At 41.0% G+C, this 18935-nt stretch overlaps 1 protein-coding gene across 2 annotated transcripts in view; it reads right to left on the bottom strand.

The window, feature by feature from the left end:
- Positions 1 to 18935, bottom strand: part of LOC125464461 (integrin alpha-E-like) — a 245847-nt gene that overhangs the window by 204386 nt on the left and 22526 nt on the right. For both annotated transcript variants that reach the window (XM_059655494.1, XM_059655493.1), the window contains exons 2-5: positions 18539 to 18644; positions 9045 to 9148; positions 5475 to 5542; positions 4575 to 4689 (exon numbers count right to left, since the gene is read on the bottom strand). In XM_059655494.1, the coding sequence (XP_059511477.1) occupies positions 4575 to 4689; positions 5475 to 5542; positions 9045 to 9148; positions 18539 to 18644 (393 nt within the window). The remainder of the gene's footprint in view (positions 1 to 4574; positions 4690 to 5474; positions 5543 to 9044; positions 9149 to 18538; positions 18645 to 18935) is intronic.

The raw sequence follows: 18935 nt of genomic DNA, 5'->3' as shown, positions 1-18935 counted from the left end.
TCAAAAAGCTCAATCAAGTTTGTGTAATATGACCTTCCCTATACAAAACTTTGTTACCTGTTCCTCATAAGCCTATGTTTTTGTAAATGTGAGTAAATCCTATCCTCAGGAATCTTCTCCAATAATTTCCCTATCACTGAAATAAGTCTCACCAGCTTGTAATTTCCTGTATTTTACCTATTGCTCTTCTTAAATAAAGGAACAAAGCTGGCTATTCTCCAGTCATCTGGCACCTCTCCTTTCACTAAAGAGGATAAAAAAGTTTCGTACAAGGTCCCTGCAATTTCCTTACCTGCCTCCCCCAGCAATCTTGGATAGATCCCACCAGATCATAGGTATTATCTACCTTAGTAATTTTCAAAACACCCAACCTTCCTTTTCCATATTGACATGCCCTAGGATATCAATATACCCCTCCCCAGACTCACCATCCATCAAGTCCTTTTCCTTTGTGAATACCATTACAAATTATTCATTAAGGGCTTCATCCACTTCCTCCAGTTCCATTCATAATTTCCCTCCTTTGTCCTTGAGCAGATCTACCCTTTCCCAAGCTACGCTCTTGCTCCTTATATGTGTATGAAATACCTTGGGATTTTCCTTAATCCTGCTTGCCGAAGATATTTCATGGCTCCTTTTAGCACTCCTAAAATTCCCAATTTGAGTTCATTCCTGCTTTACTTGTATTCTTCAAGGGCTCTGACTTGCTTCTGTTTCCTAAACCTTACGTATGCCTCCTTTTACTTTTTAACTAAACTCTCAATATCTCTGTCATCCAAGATTCCAGATTCTTGCCATACTTTTCCTTCATTTTCACAGGAACATGCTGGTCCTGAACTCTAATCAACTTGCCTTGAATAGATTCACAAATACCAGATGTGGATTTACCCTCAAACAGCTATCCCCAATCTGAGATAACTCCAGAGCCCAGTTTCCCTTCATCAGTTAGCCTTTTATTTACACATGAACAGTCCTTGACTGTAGTACTGCCTCTTCAGAGCCAGTTCTCAGAGTGTCAGAATCTTGAGCACTTCCCTTTTGATCTGTCAGCCAGAGTTCCCTGATTGGGGTTGTTGATCTGGTCCAATCAGAGAACTCACACTCTATGAGGTCCAGCCAGCTGACCTCATTATAATCACTACACAATATACATTTTCCAGTTCCTGCCTAATATCGTGGTAGTTAGTCTTTACCCAGTTTAGAGTCTTCACTGAGGATTGCACTTCTGCTTATCCATAAGTAACTTGGAACTGACAGAGTTATGGCCACGAAAGGCTCCACCACTGAAGTTTAAATCAACTCACTGGGCTCATTCCCAAAAATCAGATCTCGTATGCCCCTTCCCCATTTGGACTATTTGCATATTATTTCTAAAAAAACCATCCTGAACACACCTAACATCCATCCAAACTCTGGCACTAAGCAAGTCCCAGTTGATATAGAGGAAGTTAAAATCACCCACCATAACAACCCTGTTATATTTACAATTTTCCATAAAGTGTCCCATGTCTCTGTTTCTCTATCTGCCGCTGGCTGGTAGGAGGCCTATAGTACAACCCCACTAAAGGAGCAAGAGAGTAACTAGAGAAAGGGTTGACCCACTCAAGGACAAAGGAAGGAAGTTATGCTTGGAGTCAGAGAAAATGAGTGAGATCCTTAATGAGTATTTTGCATCGGTATTCGCCAAGGAGAGGGGCATGACGCATGTTGAGATTAGGGATAGTTGTTTGATTACTCTAGGTCAAGTCGGCATGGGGGGGCAAAAGTGTTGGGCATTCTAAAAGGCATTAGGGTGGACATGTCCCCAGGTCTGGATGGGATTTATCCCAGGTTACTGAGGAAAGCGAGAGAGGAAATAGCTGGGACTTTAACAGATATCTTTGCAACATCCTTGAATCCACAGGGATCCATGCTGGGACCACTGTTGTTTGTGATATACATAAATGATTTGGAGGAAGGTATAGGTGGCCTGATCAGCAAGTTTGCAGATGACACTAATATTGGTAGAGTAGCAGATAGTGAAGGGGATTGTCAAAGATTATAGCAGAATATAGTCAGATTGGAGAGTTGGGCGGAGAAATAGCAGATGGAGTTCAATCCGGACAAATGCAAGGTGATGCATTTTGGAAGATCCAATTCAAGAGCGAACTATACAGTAAATGGAAAAGCCCTGGGGAAAATTGATGAACAGAGAGATCTGGGTGTTCAGGTCCACTGTACCCTGAAAGTGGCAACGCAGGTCAATAGAGTGGTCAAGAAGGCATACGGCATACTTTCCTTCATTGGACAGGGTATTGAGTACAAGAGTTGGCAGGTCATGTTACAGTTGTATAGGGCTTTGGTTCAGCCACATTTGGAATACTGCATACAGTTCTGTTCGCAACATTACCAAAAGGATGTGGATGCTTTGGAGAGGGTGCAGAGGGGGCTCACCAGGATGTTGCCTGGTATGAAGGGTGCTAGCTATTAAGAAAGGTTGAGTAGATTAGGATTATTTTCATTAGAAAGACAGAGATTGAGGGGGTACCTGATTGAGGTCTACAAAATCATGAGGGGTATAGACAGGGTGGATAGCAAGAAGCTTTTTCCCAGAGTGGGTGGCTCAATTACTAGGGGTCATGAGTTCAAAGTGAGAGGAGGAACATTTATGGGAGATATGCGTGGGAAGTTCTTTACGCAGAGGGTGGTGGGTGACTGGAACATGTTGCCAGCGGAGGTGGTAGATGTGGGCATGATAGAGTCATTTAAGATGTATCTGGACAGATACATGAATGTGCAGGGAGCAGAGGGATACAGATCCTTGGAAAATAGGCAACATGTTTAGATAGATGGTCTGGATTAGCTCAGGCTTGGAGGGCCGAAGGGCCTGATTCTGTGCTGTAATTTTTTTTATTCTTTGTTCTAAAGTGATTGTACCTTTTCTATTCCTGAGCTCTACCTGTCCTGGCCTCACTGGATGGGGTTTCTAAGTTGTCTTCCCTCAATACAGCCGTGATGTCCTACATCATCAGTAATGCAATGCCCCACCTCTTTTACACTCCTCTCTATCTCACCAAAAACATCTGAATCCTAGAATGTTAAGTTATAGGTTTTGTCCCTTTCTCAACCTAAAGTCTCTGAAATAGCTACAACATTACAGTTATATATATTAATCCAAGCTCTAAATTCATCCACCTTACTTGTCATACTCCTTGCATTGAAAATAATCCACATCAGACTGACAGTCCTGCTGTGTTTGGTAACCTCTCCCTATCTGTTCTGCTTAGCTTCTCTGGCCTTAGTCTCTGACCACTCCTCGGTCTTTTTAGATGCTGAACTGCTGCTCTGGTTCTCCCCAGTGCCACCCTAGTTTAAACCCTCCTGAGTGGCACTGGCAAAACTTCCTGCCAGAATATTGGTGTCCCTCCAGTTTAAATGCAACCCATCCTTCTTGTATAGGTCCTACCTGCCCCAGAAGACAATGATCCACATACCTGAAGCCCTCCCTCCTACACCATCTCTTTAGCCACATACTTGACTGAACTACCTTCGTATTTCTAGCTTAATTGGCACATCGTACAGGAAGGAATCCCAAGATTACAGCGCTTGAGGACTGCTTTTCAAATTTCTACCTAACTCCCTGAACTCCTTCCGCAGGATCTCATCTTTCTTCCCACCTGTGTTGGTCATACCAATGCAGAGCTCAAACTCTGGCTGTTCACATTCCCCCTTCAGAATATCCTTTGCTTGCTCAGAGATGTTTTTGAAACCTAGCACCAGGGAGTTGACACATCATGAATTGGAACATGTACAACATAGACCTTTCTGAAGAAAGGTCCCAACATGAAATGTCAACTTTCCTGCTCCTCTGATGCTGCCTGGCCTGCTGTGTTCCTCCAGCTCCATGCTGTGTTATCTCTGACTCTGGCATCTGCAGTTCTCGTATCTCTGAATGATTTAGAACACCTAATGTTTCCTCTCTCTGATAATGCTTCAAGCTTGAACACTGAGTTTCAGACGTAGAGCCCTTTAACATTCAATGTGTCATTAGAAAACATCAATGACATTCCCCTGTTGTCAGTGTCTGTTAACTTTTTATGTTGCTTTGGGGACATTCAAAAAGTAATTTCTTGGTAGAATCCACCTAGTAACTGACCTGGGTTAGAAAAGATCATTCAATCCAAGAATCCAATCCACCTCAAAAGCTTACAGAATTCTCTTCAAGTTGGAGCTCCACTTATTTATTTCCCAAGGGAGATTGTATCAAACCAATTCTGAGTCCCCAAAAATAATCAAGGAAAATGACAGATCAGCCGTTCGTTCCCACTCAGGATTTTTCAGAAGTTTTTTTTTAAAATAATCAGGAGAATTCAGAATCTAAAGCAGAAATTGCTGGAAAAGCTCAGCTGGTCTGGCAGCATCTGTGGAGAGAAATCAGAGTTAACATTTTAGGTCCAGTGACCTTTCCAGTAATTTCTGTTTTTGTTTCTGATTTCAAGTATCCACAGTTCTTTCAGTTTTTATTTTGAATTCAGAACCTGTTGAGTATAATCATTAATTAACATGCTAGAGAAATAGAACTGATTTATACACACCCAACCCAGCAGGTTCAAAAGAATATATTTCTTGTAGTTCTGGAGACAGGATTGTGCAGACTCCATTCAAGTTTTCACTGTTCTTACTAAGCCTTTTCTGATGTTGTCGACACAGCTGTAAATTATTATAGTTGTTAGTTCTCAATCATTTCTTCAAAAGTCACAGTAAAATCCACAATATAATGGTCGATAGTAAGTGGGGCTTTTGCTATTCTAATAGTGTGATAACTCTCATACATCAGCCTTGATAATTACTCTGTGGCAGGGCTGGCTTGAAGAGACAAATGACTTTCTCCCGTTCATAAATCCTACGTTCCTATGTTTTATTTCCATCCTGCCTTTCCATTTTTTTTATTTATGTGCCTGCAGAATATTTTATACCTTTTTTTTAAACTTTTCTAATCTCTTTACATTCTCTCCTGTCATGCTTATGCCCACTGCCTCAGTGAACAGCTCTTCTTTACCCTCAATTTTTACCATAAACCTTTATTCACATGCTCCTCATTCTTCTTTTCAAATGAATCATATCACCCTATTCTGCATTGAATTTCATCTCCACATGCCTGCCCTGCATAATTGACATGCATCTTACTTCATTCCTACCATAGCCTCATTGCTCACTATATCTTAGAATTTCATATCACCTCTATGGTTTAAAATCATCCACTGCATGCCCAAGTCCAGACCATTAATAAATAATCTAAAAGGGAAGTGTCCTCATACCATGCTCTGATGAGCACCACTGTATATATTCTCCAGTCTAAAAACAAAGCAGCAATTCACCAACACATTCTACTTTCTGTTCTCAGCCAAATTTGTATCCATGCTGCAACAATCCTATTAATCTTATGGCCTTTAATTCAATTAACAAGCATATTATTGCTATACTTCGTAATTTACCAAGAACTGTGAAGACGAAAAGCTGCTGGCCACGGTGAAGCCTGGCCTGATACGAGACTTCTCAGCTTCTGGAAAAGACAAATCAAGAGATTATCACTTTACATAATGAATATGCATAAAAAGGATGAAAATTATTTTATCTGTTCCAAAGCTGTCCACAGTTCCTTCCATTGTCCATGATTGACCCTACAATGTGGAAAATTGTCCAGTGAGTGTTGTCATGAAATGCAGCATAAAATGAGCAGTAAGAAGCAGTCAATGACCTGAAGTTTGAATAGGGCCTTAATAGAAGTTTAGCGAAGCTTAACAAGTGTGTCATCACAGCTCACCTCAGCTTGATTTAACTGAGGGCTCATTGAAAGCTCATGAGCAGTAAGCTGTGCACAATCAGGACGGAGTGATCACATCTGCAGCGAAGCACAGCCTGTGAACACTTAGTTCAGGAAATTTGGCAGTAGTGTAGGAATTCGGTACAGATGACAACAAATGCTTAGCATTTAGCTGAACCTCTCCAACCAAGTGCAAGCTATTACCAAGGCTGCTTTCTTTCGCCTCTACATTATTGACATCTATGACCTGACTTTCAGCTTCTTCTGACAAACCTTAGTGACTTTACCGTTTTCAGTTTAATCTTCTACTGTTCTTCCATTGGGTTCCCAATTCTATTCCAGAGGACTTCCCATCATGCATCAATAGCCATCCATCTACTTTTCCAATGCTCTCTATCATGACCTCCCCTCCCCAAAAATTACCATAACAACAAACTCTAATGGTTACCCTTCTCCTTATTTATTTTCAAACTCTCCCAATGTTGCCAGCTTCACCTTGATGATTTTATCTTCACCTACGTTCTACAGGAAACCTGAGATCCTGTAAAACAATATTTCTATTCAATCTGTAATCCAACGCTGGTAATTGCTTATTCTTCGAGTGTAATCCCTGTACTTAAACCATAAGACAATAAGGAATAGAAATGGCAGTAGGCCATTCAACCCCTTCAGCATAGTCTACCATTAAAAGGATCAAGGCTGATTCAACATTCTTCATGTCAAACTTTCTGCCCTTTTCCCATAACCTTTGATTTCTCAAATGATCAGAAATCTATCCATCACAGCCTTAGATTTACACAAGTACCCTTCTCCCACAGCTCCCTGAGGCAAGGAGTTCCAAGAACTCAAAACCCTCATTGTCTTAAATTGACACTCCTTTATTCTGAGAATGTGCCTCTAGTCCTAGACTGTCCAATGTGGGGAATCATCCTCTCAGCATTTATCCTGTTAAGAACCCAGTATGTTTCAATGAGGTTCCCTCTCATATTTCTAAACTCCAGTGAGCTGAGTAGCAACCTGTTTAGCCTTGATCATGAGACAATTCCATCCCCCAACCCCCCCACCCCACCCCGCCCCATACCAGGGATCATTATGGTGTACTTTCTCTGAACTGCCTTCAAGAAACAATATCTTTCCTTCAATAAAAGGACCAAAATTGCTTACAGTACTCCCGATATGGTTTCACCGGCTACCTTGTACATTGCTGGTAGGAGTTCTCTACTCTTATACTCCAAAACCCTTGAAATAAGCATTAGCATTCCATGAGCCTTCATGCTGACCTGCTGCACCTGTGTGCTAGCTTTCTGTGTTTTATGCACAAGTATCTCCAAGTGTCTTTGTGTTGTAGCATTCTGCAGGTTTCTTCCATTTAAATAATATTCTGTTCTTTTGTTCTGCATTCCAATATAAACAAATTCTCATTTTCCACATTATAGTCCATTTGTCAATTTTTGACCACTTACTTAACTGATCAATATCTCTTGGTAAACTGTTTCCATCTCAATTTGCCGTCTCACCTATTTTTGTCTCATCTGTAAATATGGCTACAGTACATTCTCTTCTTTCCTCCAAGACATTAACATATATTGTAAACAGTTATGGCCCCAGCACTCATCTCTGCAGAACACATTTGTCATGGATCGCCAACTTGAGAAAGAATTCCTTATCCCCACTCACTGTTTTCTGCCCATGATCCATTTCTCTATCTAGTATACTACCTCCAACACTGTGAGCTCTTTTAGTATGACTTAACCTTTTGTGAATTGCCTTGTCAAATGCCTTCTGGAAGTCCAAATACAACACATCTACTAATTCCCCTCTATCTACATTTCCTCAAAAAGCTCTAATAAATAAGGCAGACACAAATTTTCTTTCTTAAAGCCATGCTCACTGTTTGACTATGTTATGATTTTCCAAATGTTCTACAATTATTTTGTTAATAATTGATTTCAATCTTTTTCAAACAATAGATGTTAGACAAAACTAATTATATGATTTTTGCCTTCATCCTTTTCTGAGAATGGGTGTGACATTGGCAGTTTTCCCGTCGCTGGTACTTCTCCAAATCCAAGGTTTTTTGGAAAATGACAGCCAATATATCCACTATCTCTATAGCTACTTCTTTCAGGATCCGAGGATATAAGCCATCAGGGTCATGGGACTTATCTGTTATTAGACCCATTACCTGCCTAACACTACTTCTCTAGTGATTGTGTGGGTATTAATTCCTGCTTTATATTCTTTAGCATTAATGCAAAGTTCATGTACCGCCCAAAAAAAATCTGATGCCAAATAGCAGGTTAAATCCATTGTCATTTCCTGGTCCCCTCATATAGTGTCCCCAGGTTCATCTTCTAAGGGGCCTTTGTTCACTATGATCTCTCCCTTCCTTTCTGTGTGGTTAAAGAATTTCTTATTGTCAGTTTTTATATTCCTCACTAGTTTGCTCTCATTGTTTATTTTAACTCTCTTTATTACATTTTTCATCCTCCTTTGCTACATTTTAAATTTATCATAGTGTTTGGGACTATCACTGACTATTGCGTCCTTTTATGCTTAATCTTTCTACTTAATAGTGTTATTAACTTCCTTAGTTAGCCATCATTTGTTTAGCCATCTTTTATCTTTACTGGGATGTATTTTTGCTGAGAGTCATAAATTACCTCTTTTAAATCTACCCAACCAGTTCACTTTATCCAATTGCTTTCTCATTTCATTAAATTAAACCTAGTTGTTTCTGACCCAAATTTCTCACTCCCAAAATGAATGTTAAATTCTATCATGTTATGGTCACTACTTCCTGGGAGGTTTCTCACTCTAAGGTTATTCATTAAATCTGCCTCATTACCCAATATCAGATCCTAGGCAGCCTGCTCCCTGGTTGGTTTCAGAACATATTACTCATATGACATGACCTATTCCCTCTGGAACACCCTGCCCAGTGTCTTTTGCCTTGTATCTCTTCTCCAGCTATCAAAAACCTTCCATTTACAATGTTTTTGGTTTCATATGCTAGCCTCTATATTTTCCTATTATGTCTACATTTTCAGAATTATCATTTTCTTCTTTGTTACCAATATTCTAAAAGAATTTTCTAGTCCATGACAAACATTATGTAAATTGTTAGACTTCTTTAGTCTCGCAAAGGTCTTGTAGCATTGAAAATCTTTTAAAACCATTCAGAAAGTTCTAAGCACATAATTTTATAAGAGTAAACTGAACATGTTCTGATAAGGATTACCTGTGAGTTTGATAGCTTCACATAATTTTCTTTTTAGATGGCATTTCTCTATTCTCCCGTAATGTCTGTTGTCAGTGGTATATAGAGGAGAGCTTACTAATATCCTGATTTAAAAAAAACACAAGTATATAAATAAGATATCGAGTTCCAGCATGTTCCAGTTAAACTAATTCAGAATTATTCCTTCATATTGTGTGAGCAGTTAATTTTGACCGGAGCTCACCAGTGATAATCTTTACATTCTGTACCTTCGTATTCCAATCAACATCAGAAATGATTGTGTAAATTGCCTGCTTCAAAGATCAATTCTATTGTCTGAAAGGTGACACTGCAAATTATTGATATAATAAGGGGAGGCTATAAAACATTGGGTAGAGAGATTGCAAGACACTACAGTCTGTGAGCAGCAACTATGTGTTATCAATATCTATTATACTCTGATGATATACTCCAGAAGACGGGAGAAACATCTTCATAGTCCTTGGGTTATAAAGAAATTCAAATCTTTCAAAAAGCATTAGTGAAAGTATGACATTATGGACTGGTTAGCAGAAATAAAGCCTTTGGCATGAAAAAGAGCAGATACGTTGTCTATGGGACAACAGACAGGAAGGAGCAGTGAATATAAAATAAAGTGGAAGGCATCGACAGAATATTCCCTCCCTCGTAGCAAGAACAAAGGCAAGTGAGTTGAGTAAACAGGGGGAATACAAAAAAAATCACATTTTCAATGTCAAGCAAATCCTGCATGATTTTCCCCTCAATCCTTAAAGCTGATTACAGGGTCTCATCCTTTAGTGATGAATAGTTAATACTCACTCCTATTGCATTTCCAATTCTTCTTTCTTTTAATAAAACAAAACCATAAAATTTAATAGGTAAAACAGTGTGGGTACTTAACAGTCGCAGCTAAGTGGTAACCAGTCTCCAACATCATATGATTGTCTCTTCTGCTCAAAGTCCCTGCATCTACCATGGCCATTATCCTTCTTGACCCTTCATCACACAAGTCAGCATCAACAAACCACCAGCCTCACCAATGATTATGCCTGCTCTTAGACAAACTCAGCCACTGCTTCTGACCTTCAACACTCTAACTTGGAGCATTGTGACACCTCCAATTTGCAGACTTCTGTAAGACATCACTGACATAAGAACAGCCATGCATCTCACATAACAAAGTGTGGAGCTGGATGAACACAGCAGGCTAAGCAGCATCAGAGGAGCAGGAAAGCTGATGTTTCGGGCCTAGACCCTTCTTCAGAAAATGCATCTCATGCATCTACACAGGATGCCTTTGCACTCATATGGACACTTGTGTCTTATGTTTCTTAGTTTGCTTTGTTAGCGCTCACTGACAGTAGCACTTACTTGGATACATCCAGCCTTTGTGTGGATGACATTTTTAGTGCACCAGACCTCAAACAGTGCCCTACAGGCTGAAAGCCTCTGCAGGTGAGTCAACTTTTTAATGCAAAGAGAGAGGCAGGCAGCTTGTGACATAAATTGTCAGCCAGACTGTACTTATGTGTCACTGTATGGTACTGTACCAGGTCAACATCAGAGCTGCAGCATGTGCCTGCAGATACACAGTAAAAGGATTACAGGTAGCAGAGAAAGAAAATGTTGAAATTATCCCTATGGAGCACAGAATGGCACTTCATATGGTACACCACAATGACGAGTGATGCAGTTTCTGTTCACACGGGCTGCGTCAGATGGCATTACCTCTAGTAGCAGTGTGCAAGGAAGGAAACTCTCCAACAATAACTCCAAATTTCTGTCTTATAAGCAGAGAGTGCTAATTATTTGGGCCGAAGAACATAATGTGAAGGTTTGTTCTTGCTTGCAGGATCTGAAGTGGTACCCAGCTGGGTTTTAAATATGGCACCAGAAGCATGAAAATTAGAAGGAATTTGAGGAACACTCCCAACACCCCACTTACATAAATATGGAGGTGAAAAGCAGAAGATGGTGAAAGAAAATTTGTCCTGGACCATGGTAGCATGGACATCACAAAACTCACTTGCCACAGGGAGGTGGTGGCCAAGTGGTGTTATCGCTGGACTGTTAATCCAGTGACCCAGACAATTTTCTGGGGACTCGGGTTTGAATCCTGCCGCGGCAGAAGGTGGAATATGATGTCAATAAATATCTGGAATTAAAAGTCTAATGATGACCATGAATCCATTGTCAACTGTTGGAAAAGCCCATCTGGTTCACTGATGTCCTTGAGGGAAGGAAGCTGCCATCCTTACCTGGTCTGGCCTAAATGTGACTCCAGACCCACAGCAACGTGGTTGACTTTTAACTGTCCTTTGGGCAATTAGGGATGGGCAATAAATGCCACCTGGCCAGTGACACCCACATCTCATGAATGAATAAAGAAAAAATAATGCATTTTTACTGCCAGTGTGAGAATTCAGCCATTCTTTTGCCTCACACTAGATCTGCTGGGCATTTCCTACAGTTTCTATTTATTTCAGCATTTGTTCTTGTCAAACTAGTTAACACTTATTTTTCAGACTGGAGGCAAGTATACAGAAGTATTTGAAAAGCTCAGTATTAAGGGTTTTCTTTTTGATACGCATTAATGGCTTCAACATGGATATACAAGAAGTAATTTTGAAGACTACAAGTTATAATAAGCTGATTAGTGAGCACTGGTAAGATTTTCTACTATGTTAATCAAAACAAATGCTTTTAAAAGTTGCAGGATGTCAGGTCAGCATGATCTAGTTGATCATACCTTCTGCAGTAAATGTAAATCATGGACCACCATGTGTTCCATACAAACATATGGGGCAGAGTGGACTTGTTGGGCCAAAGGGCCAGTTTCCACACTGCAGGGAATCTAATCTAACATCTGAAGGAATTGTCACCAGCTGCCCGAGCTTAAACTCCAGATTTTCAAACTTGAGCAGCGGCTGAAGTCACTCTTGTGCATCCATAAACAGCACGGTAGCATGTTTAGAGAGGTGGTCATACTGCAGGTTAGAACTGTACAGGTAGCAAGGTAATGGGTGATCACCTGACAGTTTAAGTATACCATGCAAGCAGTGTAGAAACCCCTTGAGTGAATCTTCCTTGCAAATTGGTATTCCATTTTGGATGCTGATGAAGGAGATTACAGCCAAAGTTAATTCAGAACCACTACATTCAATTCAACTGCACAGGGAGGAGAAAGAATCGTAGCATTTTACAGAACAGAAGGAGGCCATTCAACCCATTATGTCTCAATCAGTTCCCAAAAGAGATAACCAGTTCGATGTACTCTCCAGCCTTATCTCTGCAGCCCTCTAACTTCATCACTTGTAAATATATATCTCGCTCTCTTTTGAAACCTTCTGTGGAATCCACCTCCACCACTCTTCCAGGAAGCACATTCCAAATCCTAATAACTTCTGGGTAAAGTTCCTCCTCATCACACTCCCAGGTCTGTTGCTGACAGTCTTGAAATTGTGACCTAGTTACTGACATACCAACAAGAGGGAACAGGATACCCTTCTTTACCCTGTCAAAATTGTTTGTCATTTTGAACATATCAATAAGGTCACCTCTAATCTTCTCTGCTCCAAGGAGAATAAAACCAATTTCTCTAATCTTTCCTTTTGACTGAAATCCTTCATTCCTGGTATCATTCTAGCAAATTTCCTTTGAATTCCCTCCAAGTCTTTACTATCTCTCAAGAATGAAAGGCCATTAATGATAGAGTATTCCATATCAGGGGATCAGAGGAACATTTCCACAGCTATCAACTTGACTGCAGGATGGTAAAATGTTTCCCGGGTGCCAGGATAAAGAATGTTATGGACCAGCTGCAGGACATTCTGCTGGGAGAGAGTGAACGGCCAGAGGTAGAAACATCTTCTCCAGCTGACTCTGTCTAGACCTCTCATTATTCTGTAAACGTCTATGAGATTCCCCTCTCATCCTTCTGAACTCCATTAAATACCTCTCCTGGTGAGACAAATGCTTTATTCCCAGGATCATTCTTGTGAAACTCATCTGGACCCCATCCCCCATGCCAGCTCATCCTGCCCTAGATGCAGGGCCTAAACTGCTCACAATATTTCAAATAAGATCTGACCAGAGCCTCATACAGGCCCAGCAGTATGACACAAAAGCTGAAAGAACTGAGGATGCTGCAAATCAGGAGCAAAAACAGAAGTTGCTGGAAAAGCTCAGCAGGTCTGGCAGCATCTGTGAAAAGTCACCACGCCTGAAACATTAACTCTGATTTTTTCACAGCTGCTGCCAGACCTGCTGAATTTTTCCAGCAACTTCTGTTCTTGTTTCTCAGCAGTATGTCCCTGCTCTTATATTCTAGCCATCTTGAAATGAATGTGAACATTGCATTTGTCTTTCTAGCTGCCAACTAAACCTGTATGTTAACCTTAAGAGAATCCTGAACTAGGATTCCTAAGTCCCTTTGAGCTTCAAATTTCTAGGACTTTTCCCATTTAAAAAATAGTCTATGCCTCTATTCTTCCTGCAAAAGTGCATAACCTCACCCTTTCTCACATTTCATTCCATCAGCTACTTCTTTACCCATTTGCATAGCCTGTCTAAGTCCTTCTGCAGCCTCCCCACTTTGTCATCACGACCTGCTCCTCCACCTATCTTTATATCATCTGCAAACTTAGCAACAATTCCCTCAGTTCCTTTGACCAGATCGTTAATGCACAACATGAATAGTTATGGTCTCAATACTGGCCCTTGCTGAAAAAGACTTGTCACCAGCTGCCATCCTGAAATAGACCCCTTTATCCCCATTCCCTGCCTTCCGCTAGTTAGCCAATCATCTATTCATGCCAGTACCTTGCCCCTAATCCTGATGAGCTCTTGTCTTATTTAGCAGCCTCCTGTGCTGCACCCAGGCCCCCTGGAAATCCAGATAGATCACATCCATTGCCTTTCCTTTGTCTAACTTGCTCTTTACCTCCTTAAAGAATTCTAACAGATTTGTCAGGCATGGCTTTCCCATGACGAAGCCATGCTGGCTGAGCCTTATTTTACCATGTACTTGCAAGTACTCCACAGTCTCATCCTTAATAATGGACTCTAAAATCTTACCAAGTCCAAAGTCAGGCTAACCAGCCCATAATTTCCCATTTTTTGCCTCCTGCCTTCTTCTAAGGCTGTTATATCAAGCATTTTCCAGACTTCTGGGGCCCTCCTTGACTCCAGTGATTCCTGAAAACTTGTTATCAATACCTCCAAAATCTGCTCAGCTGTCTCCTTCAGAACTCCATAGTCCATCTGCTCTGGATGATTTATCCACCTTCTGACCCTCCAGATTCCCCAGTACCTTCTCCTTAGTGATGGTCATTACACGCACCTCTGCCCCAACTCTCATGAAGTTCTAATATGCGGCTGGTGTCTTCTACCATGAAGACTGATGCAAAACACCTATTCAGTTCCTTCCCTATGACTACTTCTCCAGCCTCATTTTCCAGGGTCCAATATCCACACTTGCCTCTCCCATCTTTTATATATCTAAAGCAACTCTTACAATCTTCTTTAATATTACTTGCGGGCTGACCCTCACATTTCATCTTCTCTGCCTTTATTGCTTTTTAAGTTGACCTCAGCTTGTTTCTAAAGGTTTTCCCAACCTCTGATAGAGAAGAAGATTGCTGACTACAGGAAGATATCAATGGTTGGTCAACTAGGTGGAAAAGTTACAAATGGAATTTAATCTTCTATGAAGTCAATGAAGTGCAAAGTTATACATTTGGGGAGGGCAAACAAAGCAAGGAATACACAATAAACAGGAGGTCTTTGAGAGGGGAAAGGTACATGGGAGACTTTGGAGTGAGATCTCTGAAAGTGGCAGGACAGGTGGATAAAGTTGTAAAATGGATATATAGGACACTTTCCTTCATTGGGCAAAGTTTTGGATTGCAAAGTAAGTATGTAATGCTGGGTCTATATAAAATGTGGTGAGGCCACAGCCGGAATTTTGTTCTGGTCATCACATTACATGCAGAGCATATTGACCTGGAGAAGCAAACAGAGGAAATTTACAGGAATATTGCTAGCGCTTGAGAATTGCCGATAAGGGGGAAAATGGGATAGGCTTGGATTGGTTTCCTTAGAACAGAGAAGGCTGAAAAATGACCTAATCAAGGTACACAAAATAATGAGGAATTTTGACAGAATGGATAGGGAAGGCTAGTTCCCACTAGCAGAGAGGTACACAGATTTAAGATGATTGGTGGAAGATTTAGAGGTGACATGAGGAACAACATTTTCACCTAGAAGGTGTTGAGTGTCAGGAAGTCACTGCCCGATTTAGTGGTTGAGGGGAAACCCTCTAACTCATCTGTAAATAATCTGGATGCCACCTGATGCACTGGAACCAGCAAGGTTACGGACTAAGTGCTGACAAACAGGATTAGATTGAGTGGCTACTTCAAACAACTGTTCAGACATAATGGGCTTAATGGCCTTTTTCTGTGCTGTTTTTCTGGTTTTAAGTTGAAATTAATGACCGTAACTGTAAAAATTACTGAATGGGCCATATTGAGATATTGTGCATTTAAACTTAGACACATGGTGAAAGTGTGATAACAGTGATGATTTAGAGAAAAGCAACATGAAGCATGGAATCATTGAAAATAGGTTCAGCAGTAGGCCATTTGGCCCTTTGAGCCTGCACCACCATTTGTTTCATAATGACTGATCGTGCATTCTCAAAATCCCATTCCTGCTTTCTTTCCATGCCCCCAATTCCTTTAGCCATAACGTCAACATCCAGTTCCCTTCTTAAATAAATCTAACGAACAGGCCCAGAAACTTCTTGTGAGAGAGAATTCCATGAGTTCATGACTCTCAGTGAAGAAATTTTCCTCATCTCAGTCCTGAATGGCTTAGCCCTTATTTTTAGACTGTGATCTCTACTTCTGGACTTCCCCGACGTCAGAAACATTCTTCCTGTATCTAGCCTGTTCAGTCCCATCAGGATTTTATGTTTCTATGAAATCCAGACCTCCCCCACCCCATCATTCTTCTAAATTCCACTGAGTACAAGCCCAGTCAATCCAGTCTTCTCATATGTCAGTCCTACCATCCGGGAATCAGTCTACTGAACCTTTGTAAGAATGTCTTTTCTCAGACTAGGAGACCAAAACTGTACACAATACTCAAGGTGTGGCCTCACCAAGGCCCTGTATAACTGCAGCAAGACATCCCTACTCCTACACTCAAATGGTCTCGCTATGAAGGTCAGCATGCCATTGGCTTTCTTCACCATCTGCTGCACCTGCAAGCCAACCTTCAGCAACTGTTCCACCACAAAACCCAGGTCTCATTGCACCTCACCTTTTTCTAAACTGCCACCTTTCGGATAATAATAATCTGCCTTCCTGTTTTTGTGACCAAAGTGGACAATCTCATATTTATCCATATTATATTGCATTTGCCAAATATTTGCCTACTCAGCCGGTCTGTCCAAGTCACCCTGCAGCCTCTTAGCATTCTCCTCACAGCACACACTGCCACTCAGCTTAGTGTCATCTGCAAATTTGGAGATTGTGCATTCAATTCCTTCATTCAAATCATTAATGTATATTGTGAACAGCGGAGGTCCCTCAATCATCACTGCCTGTCACTCTGAAAAGGATTTGTTTATTCCAACTCAGTGCTTCCTGTCTGCCAGGAAAATGGATTGAGAGAAGATATGGTACAGCCTTGATTTTGTTTTGCTGTGTTGATGCCGATGCTGATAAATTATTTTATATATGTACCAACTGTTTCCGAACTACAACCAGTTCTGAAGAAGGGTCACTTGACCCAAAAAGTTAAGTCTGCTTCCTCTCCACATATTCTGCCATATCAACTGAGATTTTCCAGCAATTTCTGTTTGTGTTTTTGATCACTTATTTCACATGGCTTGTCAGGTGCAGAAGTAGAGAACATTGTTTTAAGTATAGCAAGAGAGGTTAGAAGGTATGTTTTCTTTCTGCACAGAACAACAAATATATGGTGACAGGGATCTCACCTGCCAGCTGGAGAGTCACTGAGAACCCAAATTGTCTCTTTTCAGAATGGCCCATCAATCCATGTGGCACAGCTGTAATATCATCAGATAAGTACTCTAGAACCTTGCGCCTTTGGGGATCCCAAATCCCACTGTGCCAGATGATGAAATGTGAAAATCTGTCATCCTTACCTAATCTGTCTGCATGTGACTCCAGACCCACAGCAATTTGATTGACCCTCAATCACCCTCTGGTCAGTTAGAGATGAACAATAAGATGGCTGAGTCAGCAAGACCCACAGGCCACAAAAGAATCAATTAGAAGATACATAAGGGATTAAATGGCTTCATCCAAAGACAGGCCCTAAGGCAATGCAACAAGGTGATCTGTTTATTTCTGGATGAAGTATTCAATTGTTTAATTTTGATAAAGTTGGTAGGGAATGGTAGTTTCATGGTGAATTTTAGTTCAAAATTTTTGCCGGACTTGAGAACGTAAAATATAGAACATAGAGCAGTACAGAACAAGAGATGTGAATGAAAATCATAAGGTTAAAAAAAAGTCACTGAAGAGTATACAATAACTTTTATACAACAACTGAGCTCTGAAGAGGGGTCACTGGACTTGGAACATTAACTCTGAATACTCTCCACAGATGCTGCCAGACCTGCTGAGATTTTCCAGCAATTTGTGCTGTTGTTTCAGATTTCCAGTATCTTCAGTTTTAAGGTAAATTTTATGTTTGCCATACCACTAGTTTATATGATTAACTATATTGGGTATATTTTACTTCCTCATGTGGAAGCTGGCTGTGTGGGGGAGTAGGGGTCTCTATGAAATTGTGATGGAAACTGAGTCATAGAGTGACTACCATCTTCCTTATGTGCCTAATTAAGGCAGAGTTGAAATAGGCCGTAGATGTCCTTCCTACCTGGCGGCAACCAGAAGTTTGTAAGTGGCCAATTAATGGTCACACGAAGACCTCATCAAACCATTGGGTATTATAACAGCAGACGGAGCAAGGGTGGGAAGGCTGTGCAAAACTACCTGGTGCTTTACATGTGGGTTCAATGGGACTGCAGGAATTATGGGAGTTGTGGCGGATGCTCCTGATCAGGCACTGTCAGGCTTAGAGGGGTGTACTCCTGCTGATAAATGTAACCGATCCAACATCTCAGGCCTAGGCAAGTCTGACCTGACTTAACTTCATGCTATGGCCTCTTCTCTCATGGTTGGCGTTGATTATGTGCAGTCCCAACAGTAGACACTGCTTCCAGTGGTAATGTTGGGTATGATAGGCAGCCAGCCGTCTGTCTGGCTAGCATTTCTTGGAAGAGTGCTCTTTGCTATTTAAGGTATGGATGCTCTAATACCAAGCAGGTCACCTCCTCCTGGTTGCTACTGGATTCCTTCAGAGACCAGCAGTATTGACCCTGTCTTTTCAGCTGTTGACCAGAGTCAGTATAGTGGTTAATCAGATGCTTTTAAAATCTGAATAAATGTTCTTACCAATGACTGTACTGAACAACATTCTGGCCAAAAAAGATGTTGTTGTTATTTTGGAAATGCGCCTTTACATTGGTATCAATGTTGAAGGTTCTTGATGCATTCAGGGCTGCAAAATGCACACACAGAATAAGTTAAACAAAGAAATAGTGAGTTTGATAACACAGTACAATACCTCTCTGATTTCCAACACACTACCCCAATGAGACTTAACACGAGAATTGGGGGTCAGATTTGGAGCCGGAGGAGTGCAGAAGGCTACGAAATAGGGGAAAGTGTGCTAGAATGGGTCGGGGAGGATGGTGGAGTACAGGGCAGGAGGAGGGGATTTGGGTTCAGAACAGATGTGTCAGGTACAGAGCAGGATAAGGATGTTTGGACATGGAGCAGGAAAAGCGGT

The sequence above is a fragment of the Stegostoma tigrinum genome, chromosome 27, assembly GCF_030684315.1.
Source record: "Stegostoma tigrinum isolate sSteTig4 chromosome 27, sSteTig4.hap1, whole genome shotgun sequence".
Taxonomy (NCBI): domain Eukaryota; kingdom Metazoa; phylum Chordata; class Chondrichthyes; order Orectolobiformes; family Stegostomatidae; genus Stegostoma; species Stegostoma tigrinum.
Note: the sequence above shows the minus strand (reverse complement) of the source record. Positions and strands in the feature narration are given on the sequence as shown.